The sequence below is a fragment of the Mugil cephalus genome, chromosome 1 (assembly GCF_022458985.1).
Source record: "Mugil cephalus isolate CIBA_MC_2020 chromosome 1, CIBA_Mcephalus_1.1, whole genome shotgun sequence".
Lineage (NCBI taxonomy): Eukaryota > Metazoa > Chordata > Actinopteri > Mugiliformes > Mugilidae > Mugil > Mugil cephalus.
Window position 1 is genome coordinate 34,291,384 of NC_061770.1, and position 26,933 is coordinate 34,318,316.

At 41.9% G+C, this 26,933-nt stretch overlaps 1 protein-coding gene across 2 annotated transcripts; it reads right to left on the reverse strand.

The window, feature by feature from the left end:
* Positions 1–643: 643 nt before the first annotated feature.
* On the reverse strand, positions 644–25,525 carry rap1gds1 (RAP1, GTP-GDP dissociation stimulator 1). Of its 2 annotated transcripts, XM_047580002.1 has the most exons (15): positions 25,108–25,525; positions 22,309–22,416; positions 20,475–20,597; positions 19,752–19,877; positions 14,343–14,489; positions 10,538–10,666; positions 10,082–10,207; positions 7,692–7,835; positions 7,108–7,239; positions 5,938–6,072; positions 5,282–5,407; positions 4,918–5,057; positions 4,233–4,359; positions 3,701–3,829; positions 644–2,826 (listed from the first exon to the last, which is right to left on the reverse strand). In XM_047580002.1, exons 1-15 carry the CDS (start codon positions 25,109–25,111, stop codon positions 2,699–2,701), a joined length of 1,824 nt encoding a protein of 607 aa, XP_047435958.1. In that variant the 5' UTR covers positions 25,112–25,525; the 3' UTR covers positions 644–2,698. The 2 variants fall into 2 exon arrangements, with proteins under 2 accessions (XP_047435958.1, XP_047435968.1); XM_047580012.1 differs by lacking the exon at positions 14,343–14,489.
* Positions 25,526–26,933: the final 1,408 nt, after the last annotated feature.

Genomic DNA, 26,933 nt, shown 5'->3' on the forward strand with positions numbered 1-26,933 from the left:
AGGACATTGCTAATTATTGCTAATTAGTTTTAGAAAGAGAAGTGGACAGAACAAAACATGTGACTCAGCAGACAAATAATTAGCCCAAATTCTACTTATTTTTCTTAATCCATTAGTGAAAATGCAATAAAGGCACATTTCACAAAACTGTATGACTTAAGTAAGACTGTATTCACACACCCATGTATTGCATTTTTACAAACAGAATAAAAGTTTCACTACGAGACTGCGTTATAATGGATCTCCAGGGTCTGTGATTACTCAAGATTAATCGAGATTAATCGCGATTAATCTAGGTACAGATTTAAAATAGTCTAGATACATCGTGAGGTCTAATCTCCCCTTTAGCATTTTCACAAATAAAATAAAAGTTTGACAAATACAATAGTGGGTGTCAGAAGTTAATGTCTCACCTAAAATGTCTCAAATGTTTTGAGAGGTTTCACAAAAAAACCATCAGTGGACAAACAGTCGCACTGCAAGTCAGTTAACTTCCCCTTGACTTTCCCCTTAAAGTACCGAATCGGAAGCCGACTTCAATGTAGTTTCTTCTTTGCACTAAAACAAATGGAAAAACACTGGAGTTGTCGTTATTTCTAGGTTAATGTGTCAAGAGAAGGACAAAAAAAAGACATGAACCATCTCCAGCTATCATCTTTTAATTATCTGCTGTGTTACAATCCTCCAAATGTACAACTCATGACATTTACAACATTTATTTATGTTTATAATATTTGTACGCAATTACAATGGATACGTTTCCACTGGCGCCTGTCTCTAGAAGAGCAGAAATCTGATAAATAACCATTCATACCTTTAAAAAAAACAAACAAAAGAAAAAAAAACAACAACATAGCATGGGCCCAGACCAGGAAACTCACTGTGGCATGTTGGCAGAAATCCCTTCGACGGGGAGAAACCAAACCGTTGTAGGTAAAGAGAAACCGGTCCACTGGAAGGGGAGTGGTGGTGGTTTGAGGTGGAGGGGGGTGGGGGGCGTTTTTGCATTCACTTTATTCTATTCACCCCCTGATTTTCTCACTTAACCCCGCCGCCTGTATTGAAATTCTTCGGGACTCTGCTATCGTGTTTCTCTAAATTTTTAATTTTGTTCTCGGCTGCTCTTCGTAATAGCTCACTTCGCTATTTTCCCTCCTATCTAAAAATATAAAACTGTATATTTCTATTAATATTTTCTTAAATTCTATCCAGAGTACTACAAAAAAAAAAAAAAATTGGCTATGTGTCAAACACAAACCATGATTTAGTCCGAGCTATAGTCTCTACATGCTTGTGCCACCTTTGATTTCACGTGGCACAAGAGTTTTTCTAAATCGGGAGTTCGGAATCACTTATTTTGGGCTAAAGCCTGTCGGGTTTGCGTCGAGGACATTTGCATTGTAAAAGTTTGACACTTCTGGGGGGAAAAACAAGCAACGCAAGACCGTGATATGTAGCGTGACGCGGTTAAGGGAAGTTCTCTACGTTATATTATTTCCACGAGGAAAGGCACTCCTCCGATCTACCATTTCAGTTCTCGCGCTGTAAATTTGGACTGAACTCGACTCCTTTCTGCTCCATTCTTCGCTGTTTCTTATATTTCCGCAGTGTGTAAGGGGGGGGAGGGGTGGAAATGTGCGTAGCCTCTTCTTAATCGTACAGCTTTAAGATCAAGATTGGGGGGAGGGGTGGGTGCGAATGGACGACCGTAAAATCTGTAGAAGTCCTAAAGAACGAAAAAAATAAAAAAAATGGAGAGTACAAGACAGTAGTAGAGGAGGAGGAGGAGGAGGGGTGGTTAGAGGTAAAATGAACACTGGCACACCTTCAACGGGACTAAAACATGCACAGTTTCTAGTCAATTTATACTCGAGCTACATGGGACACGACTGGGAACACCATAGATGGCTGCTTCTCTTTCAAAAAGAAAAAAAAAAGAAAAAGATAGTTCACGACAGGTTTTTTTTTCTTTTTTTTTGTCTTGTTCTTTTGTGCACATTTTCACTGGTGGGTTACCGGCGGATGGTGTCACAGCTATGGTCATAAAAGAGTGTCGTCTCTTTAAATCTATTGCGTTAGGCTGTCTATGGCGCCTCAGCTCCTGTCGCGGAGCTACTTGTAGCAGGAGATGCATGCACAAGTAGAGGTGGGACGACATAGGGTTAGACTGGTGTATCCAAAAAAAAACAACAAAAACAAAAAAAAAAGAAGGAGGACACTAGCATGCGATGTGATGTGCGAATCAATTCAACGGCCTGAAATGAAGCTGACCCACCGTACATGTATCTCATTATTATGGCTTTCAGGGGAGAGTTTTAGAGTCCCGTAGTTTAAAAAACAAAAAACAAACAAAAAACTGTTTCGTTCAGAGGCTTTTTCACCTTAACAAGTATTTAATTCTCATAGACAGTTACCGTTTAAAATAAAACACTTAATGATTTTTTATTTTTTTGTATTTTGAGTGTAAAGCACATCAGTCTAACCCTAGTGGAGGTGGGGTGGGTTTGGAGAGTCGGGGGACAGAGACATGGCTGTACGTCTGGCTGGCAGTTAACGTGACATGGTACCTTGGCACATGACGATGGGGCACTGGGGGGAGGGGGGGTCATGAGGTGTCACTGGGGGGTGATTAGGTGGTCAGGCAGGCATTAGGGTGGTCGGGTTTGGGCGGGGGGAGGGGGGAGTCGGACACAGTCATTTAGCTCTGGGCAGTTAGTCGCTGCTCTGTGAGTGACGCCTGGTGTGACACCGTCTTGTTTTCGTGAGCCCGTAACTTGGACACCACGTCGATGAACGCCAGGCTCTGGACTTCTTTGTGGAGAGGCTCTGAGAAAAGAGAAGAGCATGAGGTAGGTTTTCAGTTTCATCCAACCGACAGAAGCCTCAATTCTCTACTGGAGACTTCTGGTGTCCCACAGGGCTCTGTTCTGGCTCCCCTGTTATTCTCCTTGTTATTTGACAGATTGATGACACAATTATTTTTTGTTGGTCTATCGATCAAGTGATGTTTTCAATCCGTGTATCATTTGTTTTTTAAAATAAAAAACGAATAATGACTTTTTTTCCCCTCAATATTCCTTTCTGAAAATGCAAAAACGGATAACGGTCTAACGGAAATAGCAGAAAAATGTCAGCAATAACTTTAATGATAATTAATCCCTAGTCAAAACCACAGGCACAGGTAAAAATGAGTTGTTATCCATTTTTTCATTTTGGTTTTGGGAACGAATATTGAGAAAACAAGTCATTATTAATTTTTTAAGTTTTGGCTTGGTTTTGAAAAAATGAATGATACATTTGTTTTTTTAAAATTACTGTAACAAAAAAGGAGATAAGTAAAAATACAAAAAATAGGTCGAAATTGGAGTTTGAAACTCTCTCCTGCTTTTTGTTTGACGTCGACTATAGTTTTAATTTGATAGAAAAAAAATGATTTGCCGATACTACCATAGGTGCAGTATGTACCAGAAATAGACTAACGTGAATGGGGGTGAGGCGGGGTGTGGGGGGGGGTCTCATAACAAATTAGAAATAGTTTTACACGTTCCAGGCAACGCAAAGTTAGACTAAAATTCAACAGTTTACTGATGACACTTTATTTAATCTCACAGACATCTGTCTGTAGGATTCAAAGCACCGGTGCAGCTCTCTGCATAATGTGGCGCATATGTTTGATTTAAAGAGTTGCAGTGAGCCTCACCTGAGCCCATGACTGCACAGATGAGGATCATGGAGTTGTACTTGATCTCCGGTGCACTCCTCTCATCCGACAGCAGCTTGTGAAGCACCGACACCAGGCTGGATCCCACAAAGTCCTTCTCGGCTGCAACTGAGAATCCAGAAAGAAAACAAGTCTCAGAGAGCGTGTCACTGCGCAGACTGTCGGATTTATTTTGGGGACGAGGTAAATAAAGAAAGAAATAAAAAGCTGAAACACAATCTGCTTCCATTTCTCAACACGTACTGCAACAGTTCTCTACAGTCAGACAGTTTGGCTTTGCTTTCCATTATCCACCTTTTTTTTGCTTTGATATATCTCAGAAGAATTTTTCAGACGGTGCACACTATGATCCAAAGTGCACTTGTGCAAAAACTGGGAAACATTCAAAACCTTTTACTTCAGAAATACAAGTATGTCAATACAAATAATATCTAAAAAGCTAAAAGAAATATCCAAACATAAGACTCAAAGGAACAGTAACAACCTTGTAATTTTTTTTTACAAATCTTACCTAAATCCAGCCCTGCTATGAGGCCCAAAGCCACCAGCGCTTCGTTCTGCATGATCATATGCTCACTGGTTGCCATGGTAACTAAATGCTTGACTCCTCCTCCCTGGATAACGGTCCTGACCACTTCCTGAAATTAAAAAAATTATGATAATTATAACAAAAAAATACAATAAAAAAAATACAATAAAACTCTGGCAAATCAATCCTGACATGTTAATACCTTAGTGCAGTCAAAATCTATTTGTAGAGACAGATTCATATAATCGCTCAAAGTAGTCGTATATGCTCAAAGTAGGCTGGACAAAAACGAAAAAACTCATATCTCTAGATTTTAGGTACATATGTGATATATATCTCAATATTTTAACTATAAGATAATATGCATTATATATACAAAGATAGATATTTTAATGCGATTTACGATAAATGTCTTGATATGTTTTCCCAAAGCAAAAGCCACAAACGTGAGCAGACACTTACACATTTATGTGAAAGAAAGCTATAAAAATACATTTCTGTTGTATATTAAATAAAAATGATATTTAAATAAAATAAATCACACTTACATCTAGTGACAAAATATATCGATAAATCTAAAAAAATCGCGATACGTGGTCCAGCCCTGGCTCACAGTCTAAAGACGTTGTCCAACTTTTTTTTTTAAGGACAAAGTGTGGAGTCTGACCTTAGACTTGCTGTGTCGAATGAGGGCCGACAGAAGCCTGTTGGACTCCCCCATCACACCTGCGTGATCTTTGGCTTCGCACCACTCCACCAGCCTCTCCACCAGTTTCCCGTTGGTTCCTAGCTGGTCGGCGGCCTCGGCTGAACCGACGCACACAGCAGGGAAAGAAAACATCGCTGTCGTTTATTCTGCTGCTACTGTACTTATGTGACTCAGAGCTGAGCCTCTAATTCTCTGTGCTGATAAGAATCTGTCTTGCAAACTCAGACCAAATTAACTTGAGATGATATGAATCAAGGCAATTAAATATTGTGCATAAAATGTAAAGCGCATCAAATATTCTCAGTTTGTCAGAGGCTGATACCTTGTGTATCGATGAGCATACGTAACGTCCCCAGGAGTTTAAACTGGACCGGAGGCATCTCTGACTGCAAAAATTTCAACACCACATCCGCCACACCAGCTGACAGCATCTTGGATTTGTTTACCACTAGAGAGAAAGGAAACAGCAGAGTGGATTTACACCAGGGTTGTTAAACATGTGGCCCGGGGACCAAAAACAGACCGTGAGAGGATCCAATCTGGCCCCGCGGGATGAAATTGCAAAGTGCGAAAATTATTATTAAAATTATTAAGTTTAAGTTTTAATAGAATGACTTTCTATTCCCACTCCTACCACTAGGGGTCAGAAATGTGCTGAAATTGCATTTTTTTGTAAGAAATGTGACATTATTCATAAAATCTTTTTAAAAACATAGTTTATTAAATGTAAACACTTTCAAAACTACGTCTTTGCACCAAAACAAAAGAAAATATTTGATGTTTTTCTAAATTTTTTAATTGTGAATATGCTATTATGTTACTGGTTCAACTTGGGATCAAACTGGACTCTATGTGCCCCCCACTGAAAACAAAACTAAAGCCTGCTAAAGATTTTACGCTTAGTAAGTATTTGTAGCCTTAATATTGACGGACTGTTGAGTTCCTCTGCGTCTACATGCGTCTAATGCAGCCACTCACCAGGTATAGCCAGGTTCCTCAGCGCGCTCAGTGCCGCGTGTTGAACGGTGACGTTTCCTTCGTCAACGTGTCGATCCAGCAGCTCCAGGAGCTTCTGCACAATTCCAGTGTCCACCATGTGGATGCAGTTCCCATCTACGCACACAGCAGAACAAATGCAGGTTAAAAAAAAAAAAAAGAAAAGAAAAAGGAAACCTGAGATTCCCGGGGAGGCTGAGCAGCGTCGGGTGCAGAGTAATAACTGTCACATTATTCATGCAAGAATCAGGATTGTTATCTTGTAGAATTCTGAATTTATTGTCACAAATGTCACGAGATAAACTCAGTAAATAAGATTTTGCACGACACGCTGCAGATTCCTACAAACTGAGTAAAAGAATGATAACACTCCCTTATTAGAACATGACGGCTGCTTTCCCTGGAACCACTGAAGCTTTTCTCCTTTTCCGGAGCCATATAGTCAATGTACTAGCAAAAAAGACACTTAATTATTTGCAGGATGAAAACTTTAAGATGCTTTCGGGCTAAGTGACGCAGTGAACTGAGTTTTAGTCACTTATGTTCAGGTGTAGATCAGTGGACAAACGTTAGGAGGTTTGGGACAAAGTGGACCAGTGTAAGAGCTAAAATAAAACCTGAACTGAACTGTATTCTAACTAAGGGAGGGTATTGGCAAGGACTTCACAATACAATACGATACGTATCACGATACTAGAGTCACGATACGATACATGATTGCGATATTATGATTTGCGATATGTTGCAATATTCTACATAGTTCTCTGAGAAATTTCAAATGCAGCTTGAAATATGTAAAGTTGTATATATGTTTGACAGATGACATCAGTGATAATTCGTTGGACAAATCGAGTCAAAAAACAAGATTAATCCAAATGATCCATTTCCAATTTATTGCACTTGTACAGGCAAAGTGGTGGTGGAGAAGGTGTGGAAGTCGTTCAAGTTTGGCCCAAAACATGACTTTTTCTTTTTCTTTTAAAATCAATATTAAGACATTCAAAATCGATATTGTATCGAAAGAAAAAATATCGCGATATATTGCCATATCGATATTTTTCCCACCCCTAACTGTAAAACTATCTAAGACACTTAGATAGCTATTTTTTTCCTCTACGGTATCCTGGGACTTAAATGTGACATGGAGCTTACCATTGCGAGCAAAGTTAGCGATAGCCAGAGCTCCTGCCAGCTGGAGCTGGTGGTTGTGAGATGGTACCCAGGACAGAACCCTCTGGAAGACACTGCCCTTTCCTCCCTCAAACAGCTTCTGCATGGACTCATCTAAACAGAGGAGGAATAGATAAACTGTAGATAAACGTACATTTCCTTGTAATTAAAAAACACATCAGTCTGGAGGAAGTGCGGGAGGGGCAACTGTATCGTGGCTCTACCCTCAGACCGTACTAATCAGACTCTGACGCCAAAGTCACAAGATGGCACCGCCCTGTACCCCTGGGAAAACAGGATCAGTTTGGCCAATGCAAGGAAGCGGAGACGTGTTTAGTCCATATTTATATACAGTCTATGGCTGCAACAGTATGGACATGCAGGCACCTTTTTAAACTGTCAGATTATTCTCCAGCAATAAAATCTACATAAAGATTGACTTGCTATTTATGATCATACACAGTATGTGTGTAGGTGAAATGTCAGTCTTTTTGTTGCAAGATCCTCCGGTTAAATCAGTCACCAGGAGGCCTGATCTAAAGTTTGCATCAAACCCTGGTGTTTACCTCCCAGCAGCAGCAGAACCATGAGGTCGGACGCAGTCTTGAGCTGAGCGATGTCCTCCTCCCGCTCTCCGTCCACAGTCTGAGCCACCACGTCCAGGAGACACTCCACCAGGCCGGCCTCCACCAGCTGCAGCTTTATCGCATCTAAGAGGAGGAGGAGGAGGAGGAGGAGGAACACTTGTCTTCAGTGGACTGGGAGTCAACAGCAAAAAATGTGGTGCAGAATGAGTGGAACTTTAGGTCAGTTAAACACAATCTTCAGGTTCCCACATGAACGTTCGCCATTAAACTATATAAGATATAAAAAGAAAACACTTCACTGCTCCAAAGGAGTTGGTGTAGTCTTCTAATACCTTTAATATCTCACTGTAACCACTGAAATTACACATGTGACATAAAGCAACGTTTACCTGAGGGTAATGGGAAGAACAAGCCTCCGTCAGAAGAAGAAGAAGTCAAAGATGTAGAAGAAGAAGTAGAAGATGAAGATGTAAAAGAAGTCAAAGAAGAAAAGGTCGAAGATGTTCAAGAGATGAAGAAGAAGTCGATGTTGAAGTCGAAGAAGTTGCAGATGGAGTAGAAGAACTCAAAGAAGAAAAAGTCAAAGATGTAGAAGAAATAGAAAGAATAGAAGAAGATGAAGATGTAAAAGAAGTAAAAGAAGTCAAAGAAAAGGACAAAGATGCTCAGTAGATGGAGAAGAAATCAATGTTGAAGTCCAAGAAGAATTTGAAGAAGTTGCAGAAGATGTAGAAGAAGTCAAAGAAGAAAAAGTTGAAGATGTAGAAAAAGAAGAAGAAGTCGAAGATATAGAAGAAGTCTAAGATGCAGAAGAAGACGAAGACGTACAAGAAGAGTAAAAGTCAAAGATGATGTTTCTGAGCTACAAGGACATGGTTTTAGTTTTTGGTGGACCATAAATTTTAACGTAAATTAAAAGATTAGCCTTGGCTGAACCCAGATACCAATCTGATCATTTGTAAAATGCCTGGATCGACCCTGATACCGATTGGGCGTTCCCTGTTACTCTGGAATATGGAAACTCGCAAAGGGAACATTTTTAATTAATGAAATGTTACAGACCAAAAAGAATCATCAGATTAGCTGATGAAAGCAATTACTGCAAAATCTACAAAGTCATGTTACGTTAACACATTTGCATCAAAAAAGTACTCTTAAATTATTCACAGAGTCGCTGTTCCAGTAGAAATCTAATGCAGCGTACGACACATGAAAGGAAGGGAGAGTCTCAGAGAGAGGTTTCTCCAGATTGGAGGTAAGTAGGATGTTGTCCTGGAGACTGTGTGGGAGCACTCAGAGCGCCTGGAACGGTGATAACAAAAGGTCAGGAAGAGACGCTCGGTGCTGCCGGAGCGTTTGAAAAAGAGCAGCTGAGCAGATGCAGGAGACGTCTGCCATGACTGTACAGTTAGCAGCTTGCCTGGAAAGCATGACTCTCGCTGAGGGGGATAAATCACTGTACAGTAGGCAGTGGGGGTAGAGTGACTTTTTAAGGTCGCCTGTCATGTGGTGAAAGTCAAGTCGACGCCGACTGGTCTCTGATGACGTCACCAATAAAACAGTGGAAAGCAATAAATCTATACTCTAGACCTGGATACACACACTGAGAACAGACAGTTCATGCGCTACATACTGTGAGCTGCAGATATGTATAGCCTGTATAAAAACAGGCAGCAGCTCAGCACCATCAATTTATTAGTGCTCCACTTCCTCTGCTAGCATTAGCATTAGCATTAGACGACGTCTTTTCAAACGCATTGCAGTAGTTCTTTTTTTGTATTTCTGGACTGACATGTCACAGTAGTATGGGCTTCCTCACCTGTCTTCTAGCGGCACCCACGTTGTTTTTTGCCTAAATATCGCAATAAAATAAATGGTAATGGAAACGCCCACATTAAAAAAAAACAAAAAAACAAAAAAAAAAACTCTTTAATATTGCTAAGACGTATCGATACAGAAGTTTAGCACAAAAGTGCAATGGAAACACTTTATATCGCATTTTCCCATCACCGCTGTAACTGGGGATGACGCAGGTGGTCATGTGATCAGGTGTGATGTGGTCATTTGAAGTCCAGAATTATGGGATATTGCAAGGCGAGACTTGACAAAAGTTACAGCTCATTCGCGAAACACCTTCCGATGGAAACACGTACAAAGCACAGTTTATTTTGCAAAACAACAAGCTAAAACAGCTAATGTCAAGTGATCAGCGACTAATCGACACGGCGCTTAAATGCTGACGCCGACAAACTGACTAGTCCACTAGTCTGTACAACCCCTAGATTTTCAGTGGAATAGATATGGCTTTACCAATAAGCAAAATAATAATAATAATAATAAAATGTGTGGATAATCAATTTTTTTTTTACCATTTTCTGCAAGCGGAGCAAGAACTTCAAATATCATTTCCTTCTTCTCGTGCTCCGTCTGCTTCTGGAAAAGACGCACCAGCTCCTCAGCAATGTTAGTGGAGGCGAACTGCTCTTTGCTGGACTCTGTAAACACAAGAGGTGTGATCGCATGCGTCAGAAATGCTGCACTGAAGCACCACTTTTCTGAGTGGTATCGAAGTCTAAACATTTAATCTGCGTTGTCCCAGTTCTCTAATGTAGTCTTCACTCTCTTAAGGGCGTAAGGCAAGAGACACTTCTAATGTAAGACAAAATGCAAATATGTGCAACAGAATGCAATTTCAGCTTCCATCCTATCAGGAACAAATGTGGTTAACAATTGTGCTACATTTGTATGAAAGATTTTTTTCACTAATCCTAAAACACTCATGGACATGGAATCTTCTTCTGTCGGCCTGGCTAGAGTGTACTCACCAAGCTCGGCCAAATTCCCGAAGGCAATTAGACACATTTCTGTCAGGGCTGTGTTGTGAGAGTGGACGCCTAGCAGCTTCACCAGAGTGGGAATCACACCCATATTGATCAGCTGCGCTTGTAAGGAATCTGCAGATAATGAAAGACAGGAGAACGACAGGCGGTCGATATGTTGCTCCGAACGTAGGTCAAGTAAGTTCTGTGGAGGTCAAGAGACGTACATGTGCATGATGTCGTGGACACGCTATCCCAAAACAGTCCTAAGCCATTCGCACGGATCTGATTTTAACAATCCAAAAGCATTTTACCTTTTAATAAGAAGCTCAGTATGTTAGAGACTTAACATTTCATTCAAGAGTGAAAACAAGGCTCAGTAAAACTTAGAATAATGGGGGGACACAGTCTATTTTAGGTATTTTTACCATCAACTTCTGCAACACAATCTGCAAACACTGTACACAATGTATAACTTTAACTCACAGTGAAGTCACCCAATAATAACTTGTGTCAAGGAAATTCTCTACGACAGCAGTACATGTGATGTTGTTAAAAACAGCCAAAGCAAACTGAGATTCCAGAAACTGTGAAAGGAAGAAGTGGTGGAGTTAGAAGCGCCTGGATGATATTTGTATTTTAGAGTCAACCAGATGTGAAGAATCATGAGCGAATGGATGAGCAGAGCGGAAGGAAGAAGGAAAACGATCAACTTGTGGTTTTTCTCTGCAACAAGTGGAACCGCAAACCGATGTAAATGGAAAAATGAACCTGCACTGTAAGAGGTTTTTGTGCTTGGAACCGACTGGATTGCTTCATGGTTACTTCCTTTCCAACTGGGACACTTAATGGAACTGAAGCATGAAAACGCCTGTTCTTTCTCTACTGTGTCAGGCCTGTTGTGTTGTCGTTGTGTATACTATTGGGTTACACAGACGAACTTGATTACTTGATTAGAGCACAAAAACAGAGGAGGAAGCATTAGGGATTCTGAGAAACGCTACCAGTAAAAGAAACCATTAATCAGATTAATAAGTCAGAATAATGAATTATGATGATACAATAATGAGTAGTCATACCAACTGTGACTCATCAGAGAATGGACATGTGCCTTCTGAGGGTGTCCTGTGTTGTCTGGCAACAGGATGTTGTTAGTGTCTCTGTGGTGGATCATCCCATAAATACATGATCAGTTTGGGATCTAGTGAATTTGGAGTACTGTTCTTAATGTTTTTTTGAGTTGTTCCTAAAGCGTTTTTGTTTGTGTGTCATTGTCATAGAGTGAAGGGTGCCTGGTCTGGTCTAGGTGGGTGCTACATGTCTAAGTAACATCCACACGAATGAATGAATGAATGAATGAATGAATGAATGAATGAATGCCAGGTCCAAAACTTTCCTAGCAGAACACTGAATCGTCACAAGATGGTCGATGTTATTTACTTCTCCTGTCAGCAGTCATAATGTTGTGGCAGATTACTGTATTTTGTTCCTACTTAAGACGACGTAGTTTCGGTTGATTCGGTGCAAATCAAATCAAATTGTCAAGTTAGAAGCCGAAAGCTGCAGAAAGCCCCGAAAATTCATCCATTCTTTTAGTGTAACCCCAAAAACCTCCACCATTAAGCCATAACCTCAAACCACCCAACCAACCACCCAGAGCCACCAACAGACCAACCTTTGCAGGAGCTCTAAGCCTGCCACATCACATACTCGCTGCTCTCAACAAGCCTTAAGAAAACCCAGTCCTGCTTACTTACCACCAGACTGCTGGATAAATTTACTTTCACACAAGTAATCGCACAGCTTCACAGTCCTGCGACCTCAACAAGTGCAGAGCAGGAGTCAGAACGGGGTCAGTCAAGCTTAGCATCAAGTTGGGAAGGAGAGGGAAAGGCAGCTAGCTAGCAAAACATGGTACGGTTAATAGCTAACATATGATATCTATTTCTTCAACCCATAAACTAAATGTAATATACTAACAGCTCTATTAAAGAGCACATAGTGTCAGCCCAACGGTGTTTTGGGCATATCTTGGTGCTTCTTGCACTACCAAAGTTGATATATTCATATGTATAATACACTGCCCAAAAGTCTAAAGGAACACTTTTTAATCAGCACTTTAGCATGTTGAACCTCTGGGATATTGATCTGGGCAGTTAAGTGGCAGAGGGGGTTGTCAATCCATTTCAGGTGAAATGTAGGGACAACGATGAGACAAAACCCAAAACAGGAATGGTTTTACATTTGGCTAAAGGTCGGGGTCACTACTGGTAGCATGGGGCGATACCTGGACCCTACAGAGGCTGCAAACATCAATATGTTCCAATACCACAAGGTTTTGCTGTGTCTCCCAGTATAGTCTCAAGAGCATGGAGGAGATTCTAGAGGTCAGGGAGGCACTCCAGTAGAAGGTCTCCAAACCATAAACATCCGCTCTTTTGTGCAAGAAGGAATGGGACGAACACTACCAGACCTACAGCACTGGTGTGAATGTCTCTGACCAAACAATTGGAAAAAGACTTCATGACGGTAGCCTTAGGGCCCAACGTCTCCGTAGAGTTCGACTGGCACTGCTATGTAACACCAGAATTAGCAGGTCTACCACTGGCGCCCTGTGCTTTTAAGGGTGGACAATGCCCGTCCTCATGTGGCAAGAGTATGCAGGGAGTCCTGGGAGGCTGAAGGAACTGACACCACTGACTGGCCCCCACACTAGCATGGCCTAAATCCAATAGTAAAAAAAAAAAAAAAACACGACAAAATTTTTCAGTCCATCCAACATCGGGCCAGGTTGCACCTCAGACTGTCCAGGGGCTCAAAGATGCCCTGGTCCAGATCTGGGATGAGATGACCTAGGACACTAGATCACTTTGATTTTCGGGGTATCTTTGAATTCAGCCCTCTGTAGGTCGATAGTTTTCATTTCTGTCTTTATAACACTTTACCCCGTCCATATCAGTATAGATACATATTTTCAAGTGTTCCTTCTATTATTTTGAGCAGTATATTATAATTTTTACTCTTGTGGCCATCGGGGATTAGTATGTTAACATGTGAACAACTGCCTAGAAGCACTAAACACAAAGTAAAGGATGAGGATGAAGGTAATGTTCATGGCTTTGAAAAAAACAAAAATGTAAAACAAAATTTCTGATTCAATGATTTAGTAAGATTAAAAGTTGGAGATAGAGTTATTACTACTTTGACTAACAGGGGAGAATTTTTGCACCAATCCATCCAATGGCAGTACATTTACAATATTAAGGGGTTACTCAAAACCAAAAATGTCTGCCCTGCGGTAGCTCTAAAGAAAATGGCAGATAATCACCAAAAGCCATTAGGAGAGGGAATGTGGACCTACTGAATGTTGAAATGTGCAGGGGAGCAAAATGTGACGTTTTATCCAAAACAATTAAAGACGTTTCAGTGGAAACCAAAGTGGCCAACCAAGAGATTGACACTCTCTTAGGCCATGCCATTAGCGTGGTTGAAGGAACAAGAAGTAGTCAAAGGTAATGACTATGCTCTACTTACTGAGTCTATAATCAATGTGAACTGAAATGGTAAGTGTTGGGAGGGAGGTTCTGATAGGATGAAAGCTAGATTTTAGAAAGCTGGCAGATTATCTCAGAGTGGGAAGTTGGAAAAGCATGAGAGCATGGTAGAAATCACAGGAGAAAAGTCCGAACCAGGGAATGAAAGAATATTCTGGTTCAGTTCAGACTCTTTACTGTCTGTGCAAGACGGAGAGAACATCCGCGGATTAGTTGAGATGAGTTAACAATGGTTCTCGGGGAAGGATGGTCATTACCATTATCATTGCTATAGTTCATCAGCATGCCACAAAAGACAGTCAAGAGCTTCTCATTTTCCGGCTCAGTATTTTGGGAGAGGGATTTAATGTGTTCAGCTACTATCTGAGCCCCTCCTGCCAGGTCAACTGCACTCCTGCCCTCATCTGCAAAACAAAGAGGCCGGAACACAAATCAACCACAAAGCAAATTAAAAAAAAAGAAGAAGCAAAAAAAACAAAAACACAACCTGATAAATACATATGAGAGCAATGAGCAGTAGAATACATACAAATCAATGCAAACTGTTGCCCTGTTCAGACCTGGTGTTAACATACACAGATCAGGCACAACATTGTGACCACCTTCCTAATATTGTAGGTCTCCCTTGTGCCTCAAAACAGTTCTTACCAGAGAATGGACATGGACCTTCTGAGGGTGTCCTGTGGTGTCTGGAAACACAATGTTGTTGGATCTGGATCATCCCACAGATACTTGATCTTAGTCATCTAGTGAATTTGAACACCTGGAGTTGTTCTTCATGTTATTTTTGAGTTGTTGCTATGGGGCGTTGGTGTCTGGTCAGGTAAATTTCTAAGTAACATCCGCACGAATTAATGCCAGGTCCAAAAGTTTCCCAGCAGAACATTAAATTGTTAATCTTATTTACTTCCCCTGTTGGTGGTTTTAATGTTGTGGCTGGCAGCGTCGGCCACGCTGACAGACTGCCTATTCAACAAGAAACATCAACATAGTTTTGCCTAATTTATTCATTAAAAACAAAAAACACAAAACCAACATTTTTATTTAATGCCAAAAAAAGCCAAAAGCACCGTAGGCGTTGTCTGCTCATTAGTATGGAAAACTTTATCGTTTGTCCCCGTGGCTGCAACTATCTAATACACAAGGATTACCACATGTAATTATTGAATGTGAGTAGACTGTGTGTAATTCCATGTGGTAAATCTGCAGACTGTTCATGTTGATTTATGCAAAGCGGCCATGTGGAGTGGGTTTCCAGATATAAAGCTTTGCTGGGGGCTCAAAAATACATAACGTCAAGGCAGAGATAAACAATTACACAACCAAAACCGTGAATGAGAAAGGCTTCCCAATACGTTTGACATTTTGTAGCGTATCCCAATGCTTGGGGGGGGGGTCCAACCACACAACAACAAACAGGGCTGTTGGTGCTACCGCGCCTCAAATGATGTTGGTGTTTGTTGGCATACATGAATATGGATTGCGACCCATTTTAAAAGGCAAGTGTGGACACAGATACTTAAAGGTTGTGATGTGATCACTCATGTTAATACCAGGTCTGAACACAGCCCAAGGCTGTAACCCGTTACAAGGCTGAACAAAAATGAGTAAGGAAAGAATTTTGACAGCTATGACTGTATATGATGCAGCTATTGGAACCTGGAGTATGATTTATCTCATGGTTGCCATAATTCTTTCCTTTTCTTATACAATTTGGGGTTTCCTGCAAACACACCAACAACACACTTGCTATAGCCAAGAAAAATATTAAATAAAACTTCAAAATTAAAAGAACACCAAACTTTAAAACCTAAAAGAAGCCAATGTTCGAATGAGGTGTCCATTTCCATGGTGTCGCCCTTTGAAGACCAGTACAGCATGTCTTTAGTAGTCATGAGAAATTACTTTCCTTGTCCTGTTGTGGTTTCATTTCTTTGTTTCTCGAAAGAGACAACAAATGCACATATTGGCAATTGTCTCTGTGGGAGGCCTTTGTCTGGCAGGACCGCTGCCAGGAGAAGCATATTAGTCAGTCTTCTCAATATCAACACATCCACTACATTCACTGGCTCATGACAGCATGCAATGCCTCAACTCTCAGCAGCACAGCAATGACACGTGTATGATATTGCTTTGCAGTTTCCGTTATGTGGAGCTTATACTGGAAGCTTATAGATAGGGAATCCCTTAAGCCCCTTTCACACTGCGTGAAAATCCCACCTTGACCCAGGTCGTCCCAGGTCTCTTCAGCAGTGTGAAAGGGCTGCCGCGGCATTTCTACCTGGGTCAAATGTCCCCCTTAATTACCCGACGACGCTGATGTACCTGTGGTGATTTCGTCACTGTGCAGTCTGTCAGACTGTCAAGCTCCAGGGCTGTGAGAGCTGCTCGCTGAGATCACTCAAAACAGAGCAAGGTTTTGGTCCACACCAATAAGATCAATCTTGATCTTCTGGAGAACGATCTAGTCCTAGTCATCCTCTGGAAATCCTATAGACATATATACGTATATATGTCTATGTCATATGTACGTATATATGTCTATCCTGGGGTGAACTGCGCATGCATGACTGTGTTTATATGCAGCTAAAGCGATATGGCACACCCATTTTTTTACCGATCATGGCAGGTGTCTGAGATTTTCCAGAGTCTGTCTGTATACCATAAAAAGGACAAAACTGCAATGCACGAAACAACAACGCTAACATTGAACTTGCTGACATCCATACTGTCCATTGTTTGCCTCACAGTGTTCCGGCGCACTTAAATGTGTAATGATGATGTTTCCAGGGAGGCCAGAGTGAAATTCCTTCAGGGCGGGTCGATCCTGGTCAGAAAATCCTGCGTTAGTTAAGATGCTATAGGCCTGGGCTGCTGAAGGATAATGCACCGAGCACCTGTCCTCTACTTTCTTCTTTCTCCTACCTACTCTCTAATTTTCTCTCTCCTACTAAATGGGCTAGCATGTTAATAGCAGTATATTCCTTTCTCCATCTCCCTTGTGATGCCGTGAGTCATCTTGTTTGGCGTTAGTTAAGATGCTGTAGGCCTGGGCTGCTGGGGGATGATGCACCGAGCACCTATCCTCTACTTTCTTCTTTCTTGCAACTATCCTCTAATTTCTTCTCTCGTGCTGAGTGTGCTAACATGTTAATAGCTGTATGTTCCTTTCTCCTTCTCCCTTGTGATGTCGTGAGACATCTTGTTTGAGTACTGAATTTGTTCACAGCTTGATGTGGCCACAGATTACACACTTCTTCAGACAAATTAATCTACAGTGTGGGGAACAGACTGACACACAAAATGTCAGTGTTTACATTGTGAATTAAAGCCATATACCTATAACCCAAAGCAGTACACAAACTTTCAAAATGTAATAACATAACACCAACCAGGGGCACTGGTTGTTAAGTTCCTTTAGCACAGTAAAAACAAAACCATCATTCACAATCCCAAAAAGGACAGTCAAATGATCACTTATCTGAATCAAAACACACAATTCTTAGAACTATGTCTTATCAGTTTTGTGTGTGCAGCCTTTAGACCGCAGAAAATATGGACAATGTGTCTCCAGTTCCTCCCACTTGTCAAACTGCATTAGTATCCCAGGGATAATGTCGCAGTACGGCCCAGTAACAAACTAATATTTGTGGAACCGCTTCAATTTCAGCTGGCAATCATCATGATGCTACACCCTGTTTCTATAGCGTCAAATAACAAATACTTCTAAGAATAGATACTTGTATCTTAACTACCTAAAATGGCCGAAACTGTCCTTGAAAAATATTTATTTGATTCTAGCTTTGGGCTCAAGTCCCGTCCACTAACATGGAGGGGGTGGAGCTTATATGACCTATGGTGCAGCCAGCCACCAGGGGGAGCTCCACATGTCTTTGACTTTTTTCTTGAGCTGTCACATTGTCCATTGTCCACCAATGTGGACCACTTCATGTTGGTGTTACAGAAGTGATGGGAAAATTAAAGTATGTCTTATAGAGGGATTAGGAAGGTGGTGAGAAGCAGTGGGAAGGGGGCTATGATATGAGGCGTTTTTTAGATGATAATGGGTCTGAACACAAACACTTAGAACTAAAGGGTTATAAAATGGACACACTGAGAACTCATGATCAAAGATTTCAAATGTGGGACACTAATGAACCTGACACCGGAGCCACTGCCGCTGATGGCTAACCTATCCCAAGTGTGTGTGTGTTTTTTTTTAAGGTAGCGGTAGCAGCTGTTTCTCCACACTCTCCCAGGGCGTTGATCATAAAACCATGCCAGCTTACCGACGACGACGCCGCTGCCGTCCCCCCCTCCGCCTTCCACTCCAACAAATGTCACATCTCACCAGATTCCACAGATACCCGGCTCTTCAACGAGATGAGAAACCATGCAGCAGAACTGACAGCTGCGATTAAAGCCTCTAAATCCGGCTGCGAAATCGGGCTTAAACTCTGCCGATCGTCCCGGGGGTCGACACTCAAATACCCCACTGGCGCACTCGGTAATTAAATTTCTTGGAGCAAACATTTGAAAAGCTCTTCCTGAAGCATTTTCTGACAGTCGAGATTGTTGTCACATAAACAGTAATCCATTGGTTAATTAAAGAAACGCGTCATAGTTTCGTTACCAGGTGCGGCTCTAAATGTCCAGACGGCCACATATTCCCTGGCCCCGTCAAAACGAACTCATCACATAATCCAGAACATAGACGGCCCCACAGCACCTCATCTCTACTTCTGACTCTTCACTAGTTCACTGTGGTGTTCAGAATCCATTGAAAAAAAAAAAAGGTAGACAAGGACATACTGCACATTTGGGTAATATAGATTATTAGGTATTTAACATACATTAATATTGTGTAGACCTCTCTTGTGCCTCCAAATAACTCATGAGAGAATGGACATGGACCTTCTGGGGGTGTCTGGTGACCGCATATTGTGGGGAAGGATCATCCCACAAGTACTTTGTGGGATCCAGTGAATTTGGAGGCCAGGTCAACACCTTGTGATGTTCTTCATGTTTTTTTTTTTGAGGTGTTCCTAAAGCATTTTTGTTTGTGTGTCATTGCTATGAGGTGGTGGGGTGTCTGGTCTGGTCTAGGTGGATGCTACATGTCCAAGTAACATCCACATGAATGAATGAATGAATGAATGAATGAATGAATGAATGAATGAATGCCAGGACTGAAAGTCTCCCAGCAGAATATTGAATTGCCACAAGATGGTTTAAATGTCATTCACTTCTCTTGTCAGTGGTTTTAATGTTATGGCTGACCAGTGTATTATAAAACTTTAGTCTGTAAAACAAAAGTAAATAAAATTCACATATTTCTCTATTTACCGTTGGATATTCATCATTTAAAGTAGCAGTAAAGAGATTTTTTTGAGAAGGAAAAAATTTTTCAGCCTTCAGTGTCTACAAGAGTGAGATGGGTTGTTGGTTTGTGTTGTAATGTAAATAATAATAATAATCACTATGTATTTATACATTTTGATAAGGACAAGATTTAAACAAGATTTTTCTTCATTAGACCTCAAACAAACCCCTTTGTGGTTGGAACACAACTACTGTCAAACCAAAGCAGCATCAGTTTTATTTCTCGACTTCTTTTGGCTCTCGCGGACGGGTTCTTTTCCCTTAAGGAAAAAACGTATACTTACGGCTGTCGTAACAGATGTTGCCCAGAGCCCGGCCGGTCTGCAGCAAAACCTCCTGGTCGGTGGAGTTGAGCAGCTGAATTAGAGGAGGGATGAGGCCGGCTTCCACGCAGGGACTCCGCATGAACTCTAAACAGAAGCACAGCGTGGTCCAAGATGTGTGAATATACTCGTCTCATTTACATCGAACCCAACCCTGCTTCATGCTGACCGCTTTATTTGTTTATTTATTTCAACTTTAAAACTTATGCTTCTTTAAGTAATCCAGCCACGCTGTCAGACAGAAAGGGAGTTGTCGTTAACGCAGCAGCCTCTTGGCTGATTGCAGGCATATCCGGAAGCGGTGACAGATAAATGCCAGCGGGTTGTTGCCAAGCTTGGCAAACTGCTGGGGAGTGATCATTAGCTGCGGTCTTGAGAGCTTCTAAGAGCCCGTTCATTATCCTAACCTTTTCTTGCCCCAAGCTCTTTTCTCGTCTGCTTCGTCTTTTTTTTTTTTTTACCCATTTTAAAAAGCTCTTGTGCTCACACAGAAATGATGGAAAATGGGAGCCCCTATGCAATAACCTGCACCGTCTATGGCTCTGAAAAGTCAAGGAGCTATGCAAAAACTAGCCTTTTAGAATCAGAATGACTTTACTAATCCCTAGGGCAAAGTACTTAGGGTTAGGGTCACTCAAAGAGAAGCTGTGGGCATGGTTGTTGAGCAGGGGAAGTGAAGCTCACCATTTTTGGCCACCTCTGCGATGATGTTGGCTACTTTCGGGGTGCAGGAAGACTGGGGGTTCAGCAGGGTGGGGAGTAAGGGGAGAATGCCCATCTCTTGGATCTTCATACTGGCCTCAGTGTCTGCAGGAGGGAAAAAAAACAAAACATATACAATGAATGTCAATCATGTTACTGCGAATGGTGTCTTAACATCAGATCACCAGAGACATTCGTGGGACTGGAGGGGTCTTTGTTGAAGGGGGGGTTGCCGCTCATCAATGAGGTGCCAGTCAAGATTTATTTGGGATTCGTGAAATGGGATACTTATTATTTGGAAGTATTGTGATCCAAAAGCTCGTGAAGCCCGAGATGCCAAGTAAATCATGGCCCATACGAGCCGAGCGCTACACGACCTCAACTTCTACCAAGCCTCCACCCACCATCAAGGATGTACTGCACCACTTAGCTTAATTCATGATCATAAATCGGCTGTCAGTGTAGGATTGAGTGTTAGCGTCTCTGCGCTAGCCCCTTTGGTGGAGTGGAATGGTTGTACCCCGCCTTTTGTCCAATGCCCGAACTCTAGAGTAATCCATGGGATGGGGTCCAATCTGGCAGACGGGATGAGTTTGGAAAAAACTTTTCAATTTTTCAATAAAAATTTGCACCCATTCGTAATTTGTCCACTAGAGGCCGCTCTGTTTTAGTAAGAGTTGTGGATGAAACACAACGTGCAGACCCAGAACTAAACTGTAGATGGCAGAAATGAACCGACATTTTAAAAAATTCAGTTGTTCATAAAATGTTTTTCGTTAAAACGATGGTTCATTTAATGTTAACATTTCTATTACGTACTTCTTAGCATAGAAAAACAAATGGAAACATCTCAAGTCGTCTTTATTTACAGGTTATTGTGCTGTATTGTTACTGGTTTGGCCCCACTTCGGATCAAATTGTGCTGTATGTGGCGTTACTGCCACTTTATGAAAACCAGATGTTTGTGCTCTTGATTTTTTTTACACTATGGAGATTTTGAATTATTTAAAGAGAGTTGGTCAAAACCAGAAGGAAACGACTCTCTGCTTTTAAAAACATTCTATGCATTGTCAGATGCATTGTCAGAAGCACAGTATCGCCTTTGAGCACTTGTTGCATCTTTTGATGTGAAGTCCAGCCAATGTTTTGACCATTTTGAAGGTTCGGTTCCATCCATGCACCTCACATGTAGCGTGAAAACTCAACAGACCTAGCTACGTGACTAGAGTAGGTGACACAACTAGCGATCATTTTAATTAACAGACAAGTCAGTTATTAATTATTTTACCTAAAATGCTAAAGAACAGTGAATAATGCTTGTAGCATTGCCATAAATGTGAAAATCGTGCAGTAGTTTTACCAAGAATACCAATAAACCCACTGTCCTGCATTATGGTACAGAGTATCGGTACCCATCACTACATACAGTACACACTGACCATCTCAGGCCTTGTAATCAGTATCGGCCATCGTTCCCTCCCTGGTATTGATCCATGGCAGCCTCTGGTCCTGGTTCTTAAGCTTTTGCATCGGCGATGACTCAAAGAGCAGGCTTGCCGTACAGTAAGATAAGAGCGGATTGCTCATACCCATTATCATTAGTCAGCTGTCTGGCAAACACTGCCACGCTGTCCAAAAATGTGCTTTGTGGCAGAGAGGGGCAGACTCATTTTTAAGTAATGTGTACTGTACAATTCAAGCTGTTATTTAGATACTGAGTCATGTGGGAAAACGGCACAATGCTGGCTCTGCACCGTGGGTCAGGGGTAGGCAAAGAAGAAGATGACGAGGTTCAGTTCTGATCCTCCACACTTACTGTTGTTGGCGAGTGCTTTGAGCAGACAGTCCAGGCAGCTCTCCACGCTGTCGGTGGCGCTGTCTGTAGACGCTAGCTTCAGCTTCTCCAGGGCTTCACTCAGGTTCTCTGTAAAAGTAGAAACGTTTCGTCACCACCACCACGTCTCGACAGTCAATGCAATTATCACATTAACATCTTCATCGGCGCTGAATGGACGTTTGTTCTGAAAGTGAGAAGATAACTGCGTCTCGTGTTTCGCCGGTTGATTTTCATGGTGGCGTCACGTGAGAGTTTCAGACATCATGTGCTGCTCCTAAAGAAAAATAGACCATGAACCTGGAGGAGGTTTGATTTGGAACAGGGCAACATCTTGTGCTTTTTTACAGACTGATTTAATGACACAAACTATGTGAGATGTGGTTTTCCTGTACGATTCATTATAAATGCACATACATGGAGCTCTGATGCAAGTTAAGGCTCCTTTGAGATACTGCGGGACACAGACTCCGTAACCTACGTAGCTTACGCCCGTGAGAGTCAATTATACGTGTGCTCTCGTCAATCTGTGTCTTTCTTTTGCCAGTCGGGTTCATTTTTATTTCTACTTTCTGCTTCACTGTCAACAACGGCGACGGAAACTTTCACCGAAGTCGAGTCGCACAAATGCTTGTACCTTCCAACCTCCTCGGCCAACCTTTAACCTTTCCTAAACGTGTTCCATCTTTGTTGATCCAAAACAATCAATCGGAAAATTGCAAAGATGGAGAAGCAGTCTAGAAATACTAAAGGGGAAACACGCTGCTACCAAGTGGACCAATCACAGCTCTTGTGCGTCGCCGTGGTGCGTAGCGACATTTCTGGGGAGGTCAACCTCAGCTACGGCGTTGGGGTCTACGTAGGGGTCTGGACTTTTAAACCGCCTATTAGCATTCCTCCCCGTTAGGTTGATTGGTCTCTAAATTGAACCTAGGTGTGAGTGGTTGTTTGTCTATGTGTCGGCCCTGCGATAGACTGGTGACCTGTCCATGGTGTACCCTGCCTCTCACCCGATGACGACCCTAGTGAGGATAATCGGTAGTAGGTAGCGTGAAGAGGGTCCCTCATACCTGGGAACCTTGTTCTCTACTCCAGAAATAAGCTTGTTCTAACTTTCGACCCTCTATTTAACATCGTCCCAAGGAAACTTTTCTCTTCTTTTAAACATTGTTGTTTGGTCTTTGGATGACGATCACGTACAACCGCCTCGCCTTCCAGGAATAAAGTTCTTCCACACAGCCAATGTTTAGTCACGTGATCTTGGTTCCTCTTCTTCTTCTACTTTGACTTTTGCCTGAAGAAGATGTTTCAAGGCTACAAGGACGTGTTTCTGGTCTAGGGTAGACTTAAAGCAAACTACAAAAGACGTATCAGATACAGAAAGCCTGGATGGACCCCGATGTGACATGAAGCCACCGAGCGGCCAAAAGTACCAAGAACCTTTGATTTCGCCGTGTACCTCTTCGTCTTCTTCTTCTTCTTCTTCCATCCATTACGAGCTCTGCCAAGTCATCAATGCAGCTGCGCCGCCGGAGGCTTCAACCACAGAAACTGAATCTCTTAATTGTGACCGGTGCGCATCCGTCACATCACGATACATCAAACCGTACTCTTTCCAAGCAACCTTCATCCCACACGGAGACGCGTAAATCTCTGTAGATTTATTAACCGCCCGGTTTCATCACCTAACCCCAAACGAGCGCCTAAGAAACAGGCCGCTTAAAAAAAAAACACAACATCTGCGTTATTTCTGATGCTACACTGCTCGGATTTTTTGGCTCGCAGCCCTGCTCTCGATTCACTCGGCCCTGACGAGGGGGGCTGCCCTGTCAGTTTCCACCTAGAACGCACAGTAATTACTCTTGAGGCTGACACATTTCTTTCTCACAACCATTCCCCACGGGGAGGAACACTTATATTATATGAATGCTGACAGTTCCAGTCCAGCTTTATTCCTACAATCCCAAATGAGGAAAAAATTGCATAAGATGTTGCGGTGACCTGGTTGTTGCTCCACAACCCACACAGTCATCCCCGCATCCCTGCATCCCTTCATCCCTGGATGCATTTTTATGTATTTGTTGCAGAGGATGCCTCTTCCTCCTCAAACGTGGATTCACACTTTTTGTGGTCAAGATTTCTTGCAGAAGATGCCGGTGGCGGCGGAGGAGAAGGAGAAGGAGGAGGAGAAGGAGGAGGAGAAGGAGGAGGAGGCCTGTGCACAGAAACATTGCAGAGTAGCGCAGCGTGATGAACAGCAAGACGAAGTGGGGCTGCTGGATCCTATTGCATAACAGCTGAGGACATGTTGGGGGGGGGGGATGCACATCCATTTAAACAAACCCCAGACTCTCGTGCAATTTCAATATTCAAATTTCAAATTCCAGGGAGGAGCTGGGGTGGGCATTTTGCAGAGAACATTTGCTAAAAGGCAATAAATACATACATAAATAAATAAATAAATAATAATCTGGAGCAGGCAGGAGTGGATGGAGAGTCAGGGAGGCTACCCCACCCGAGAACCGAGCAGCGAGACGCACCCACGCACATTTAGCCACAGTCTGCTTTTCATATGACTGCTGAGCATAACACAACCGCACAAACGCACAACCCCACAAACGCACAACCCCACACTCGCTGCCCCAAGTGGCACTAATGCAATTAAATGTGCATCCATAATCATCATCATCATCATCATCATCATCATGATGATAATTTCACGCATCAACTAAATGTCGAGGCTCGGTCGCTAACTCGCTGAGCTAGCTGTCTACTACTCACCCATCTCGGCAGGATGTCGCTCCGGAAAAATACAAAAATGAAACCGGGATGTCGAGCTCAGAAAGCCGGGGTGGTGCTAGCCGGAGGCCCCGCTGCTGCTGCTGCTACTGCTGCTACTACCGCTGCTGCTGCCGCCGCCTCTTCTCCTAAAAAACCTCCTTCAGAGCTCAGGTGATTATGTAGCCGGTTCAGGAGCAGCCGGAGCCACCAGGCCGCTCTCGGGTAGTCGGGTCCTCGGTCCTCGGGGTCGATGCTGCGGTGCAGCGGCCTGTGCTACGGGGACAGCCGAGTCAACACATCCGACTTCCTCTCACATTCAACACTGGCTGCAGACCTGCGGGCTGCGAGGCTGCCGGAGCTCCCACCCACCCCTACAAGACCATGTACAAGACCGCTGACACGCCGCCGTCAAGCTACCCGGGAGGTTGTGGGGGAAGTGGAAAGCAGGACTTCCGCTCACAGCCTTCAAAATAAAACGCCCTTTTTTTTTTAAATGCAGCGAGGCGTGGCCGATAGGTGGCAGCAGAGCGCTACTGAGTGGAAATGAATGTTGCAGAGACCTCAAAGTTGGCAAATTTTAGGCATTTATATGGCACATTTCAACAATAATGTGATTCACATTCAGACATTGAAACATCATGACAAAAAAAAATAAAAATAAATTGCCTCACAGCCACCGTCAGGAATTTTAGGCCCCATGAAAAAAAATCACATGTACGTTTGGCCAAATGAAGACATTGTGATTTAAAATCATTAAACTGACTCATTTTAATAAAACGCATCGTCGTTATTTTGCAACATGTATTTACAAAAGTGTGAAAATTACATAGGAGACTGCGATTTTTTAATTTCCTGAGAGCCAGGACTAAACAGCAGACAGCAACGTGACCAAATTGCACTTACTTTTTCTTTCTTCTTTTATTTTTTTTTTTAAAAAAGATAGTTTATTAAATGTAAACATTCTCTAACTGACTTGTTCTTCACTAAAACTTCTTTTCGCTAAAACATATATAAATAGATAGACAACTGTTTAGCTAAACAACTTATTATGTTTAGCCAGTCATTTTAGCCATTATGCTAATCAGTGACTTCTTTTTAAGGAAACCCGTTAGCTAGCTATTATTTTGTCTATTTCCTTTGGACTACTTTACTGATTTCATTTTATTATTTAGTTTGCCGTTTTGCTATTCAACTCGTTTTTTTAACTGCTTTTTTCTAGTCATCTTAGGAATTTATTTTATGCTAACCGCTGACTACTTAGCTAGCTATTATTCAAACTATTTCTTTCCTTTATCTAAAAAACACTAAACATTAGACGTTAGAAGTAGTGTATTGGATTTATCTGGACAAAAAAGTGTAATTTATTAAAATTAGTGCTTGTTAAATGTGGCTATTTAATCCATTATTTTATCAAACTATATTTCAGTTTTAGCTAACCTTTGAGCTAACCAGTACAGTAGCTAACTGCTTTGAGCTAGTAATTTAAGCGTTTTGTTAGCCTAATAGCATTATTGCCTAAGTCATTGTTTCAGTATCAATAAAATTATGCTAGATAAAAATTGTGTATTTTCTTCTCGCAACTACGCTATTAGGCTAACGATTTGGATTTTGATAAGTACTGATTACTTTTAAATAACCCTTTAGCTCGCCGTTATTTCAAGTATTAACTTTAGCTCAAAATAGGAAAATAGCACCAATTTAAGCCGTTAAAATGACAATTTATTAGATGTAGCTATTTAAGCCACTACTTTACCGAACTATTTTAATTGTAGCTAACCTTAGCCTTCAATTTAGTTTATTTTAGCTAACCATGTAGCATGTAGTCC

Coding starts and splice junctions, on each gene's coding strand:
- rap1gds1 (XM_047580002.1), bottom strand. Junction 19,878..20,474: donor CGCAGAGGTGGCCAAAAATG/GTGAGCTTCACT, acceptor GCTTCTGTTTAG/AGTTCATGCGGAGTCCCTGC. Junction 6,073..7,107: donor CGCTAACTTTGCTCGCAATG/GTAAGCTCCATG, acceptor CTGTGTGCGTAG/ATGGGAACTGCATCCACATG.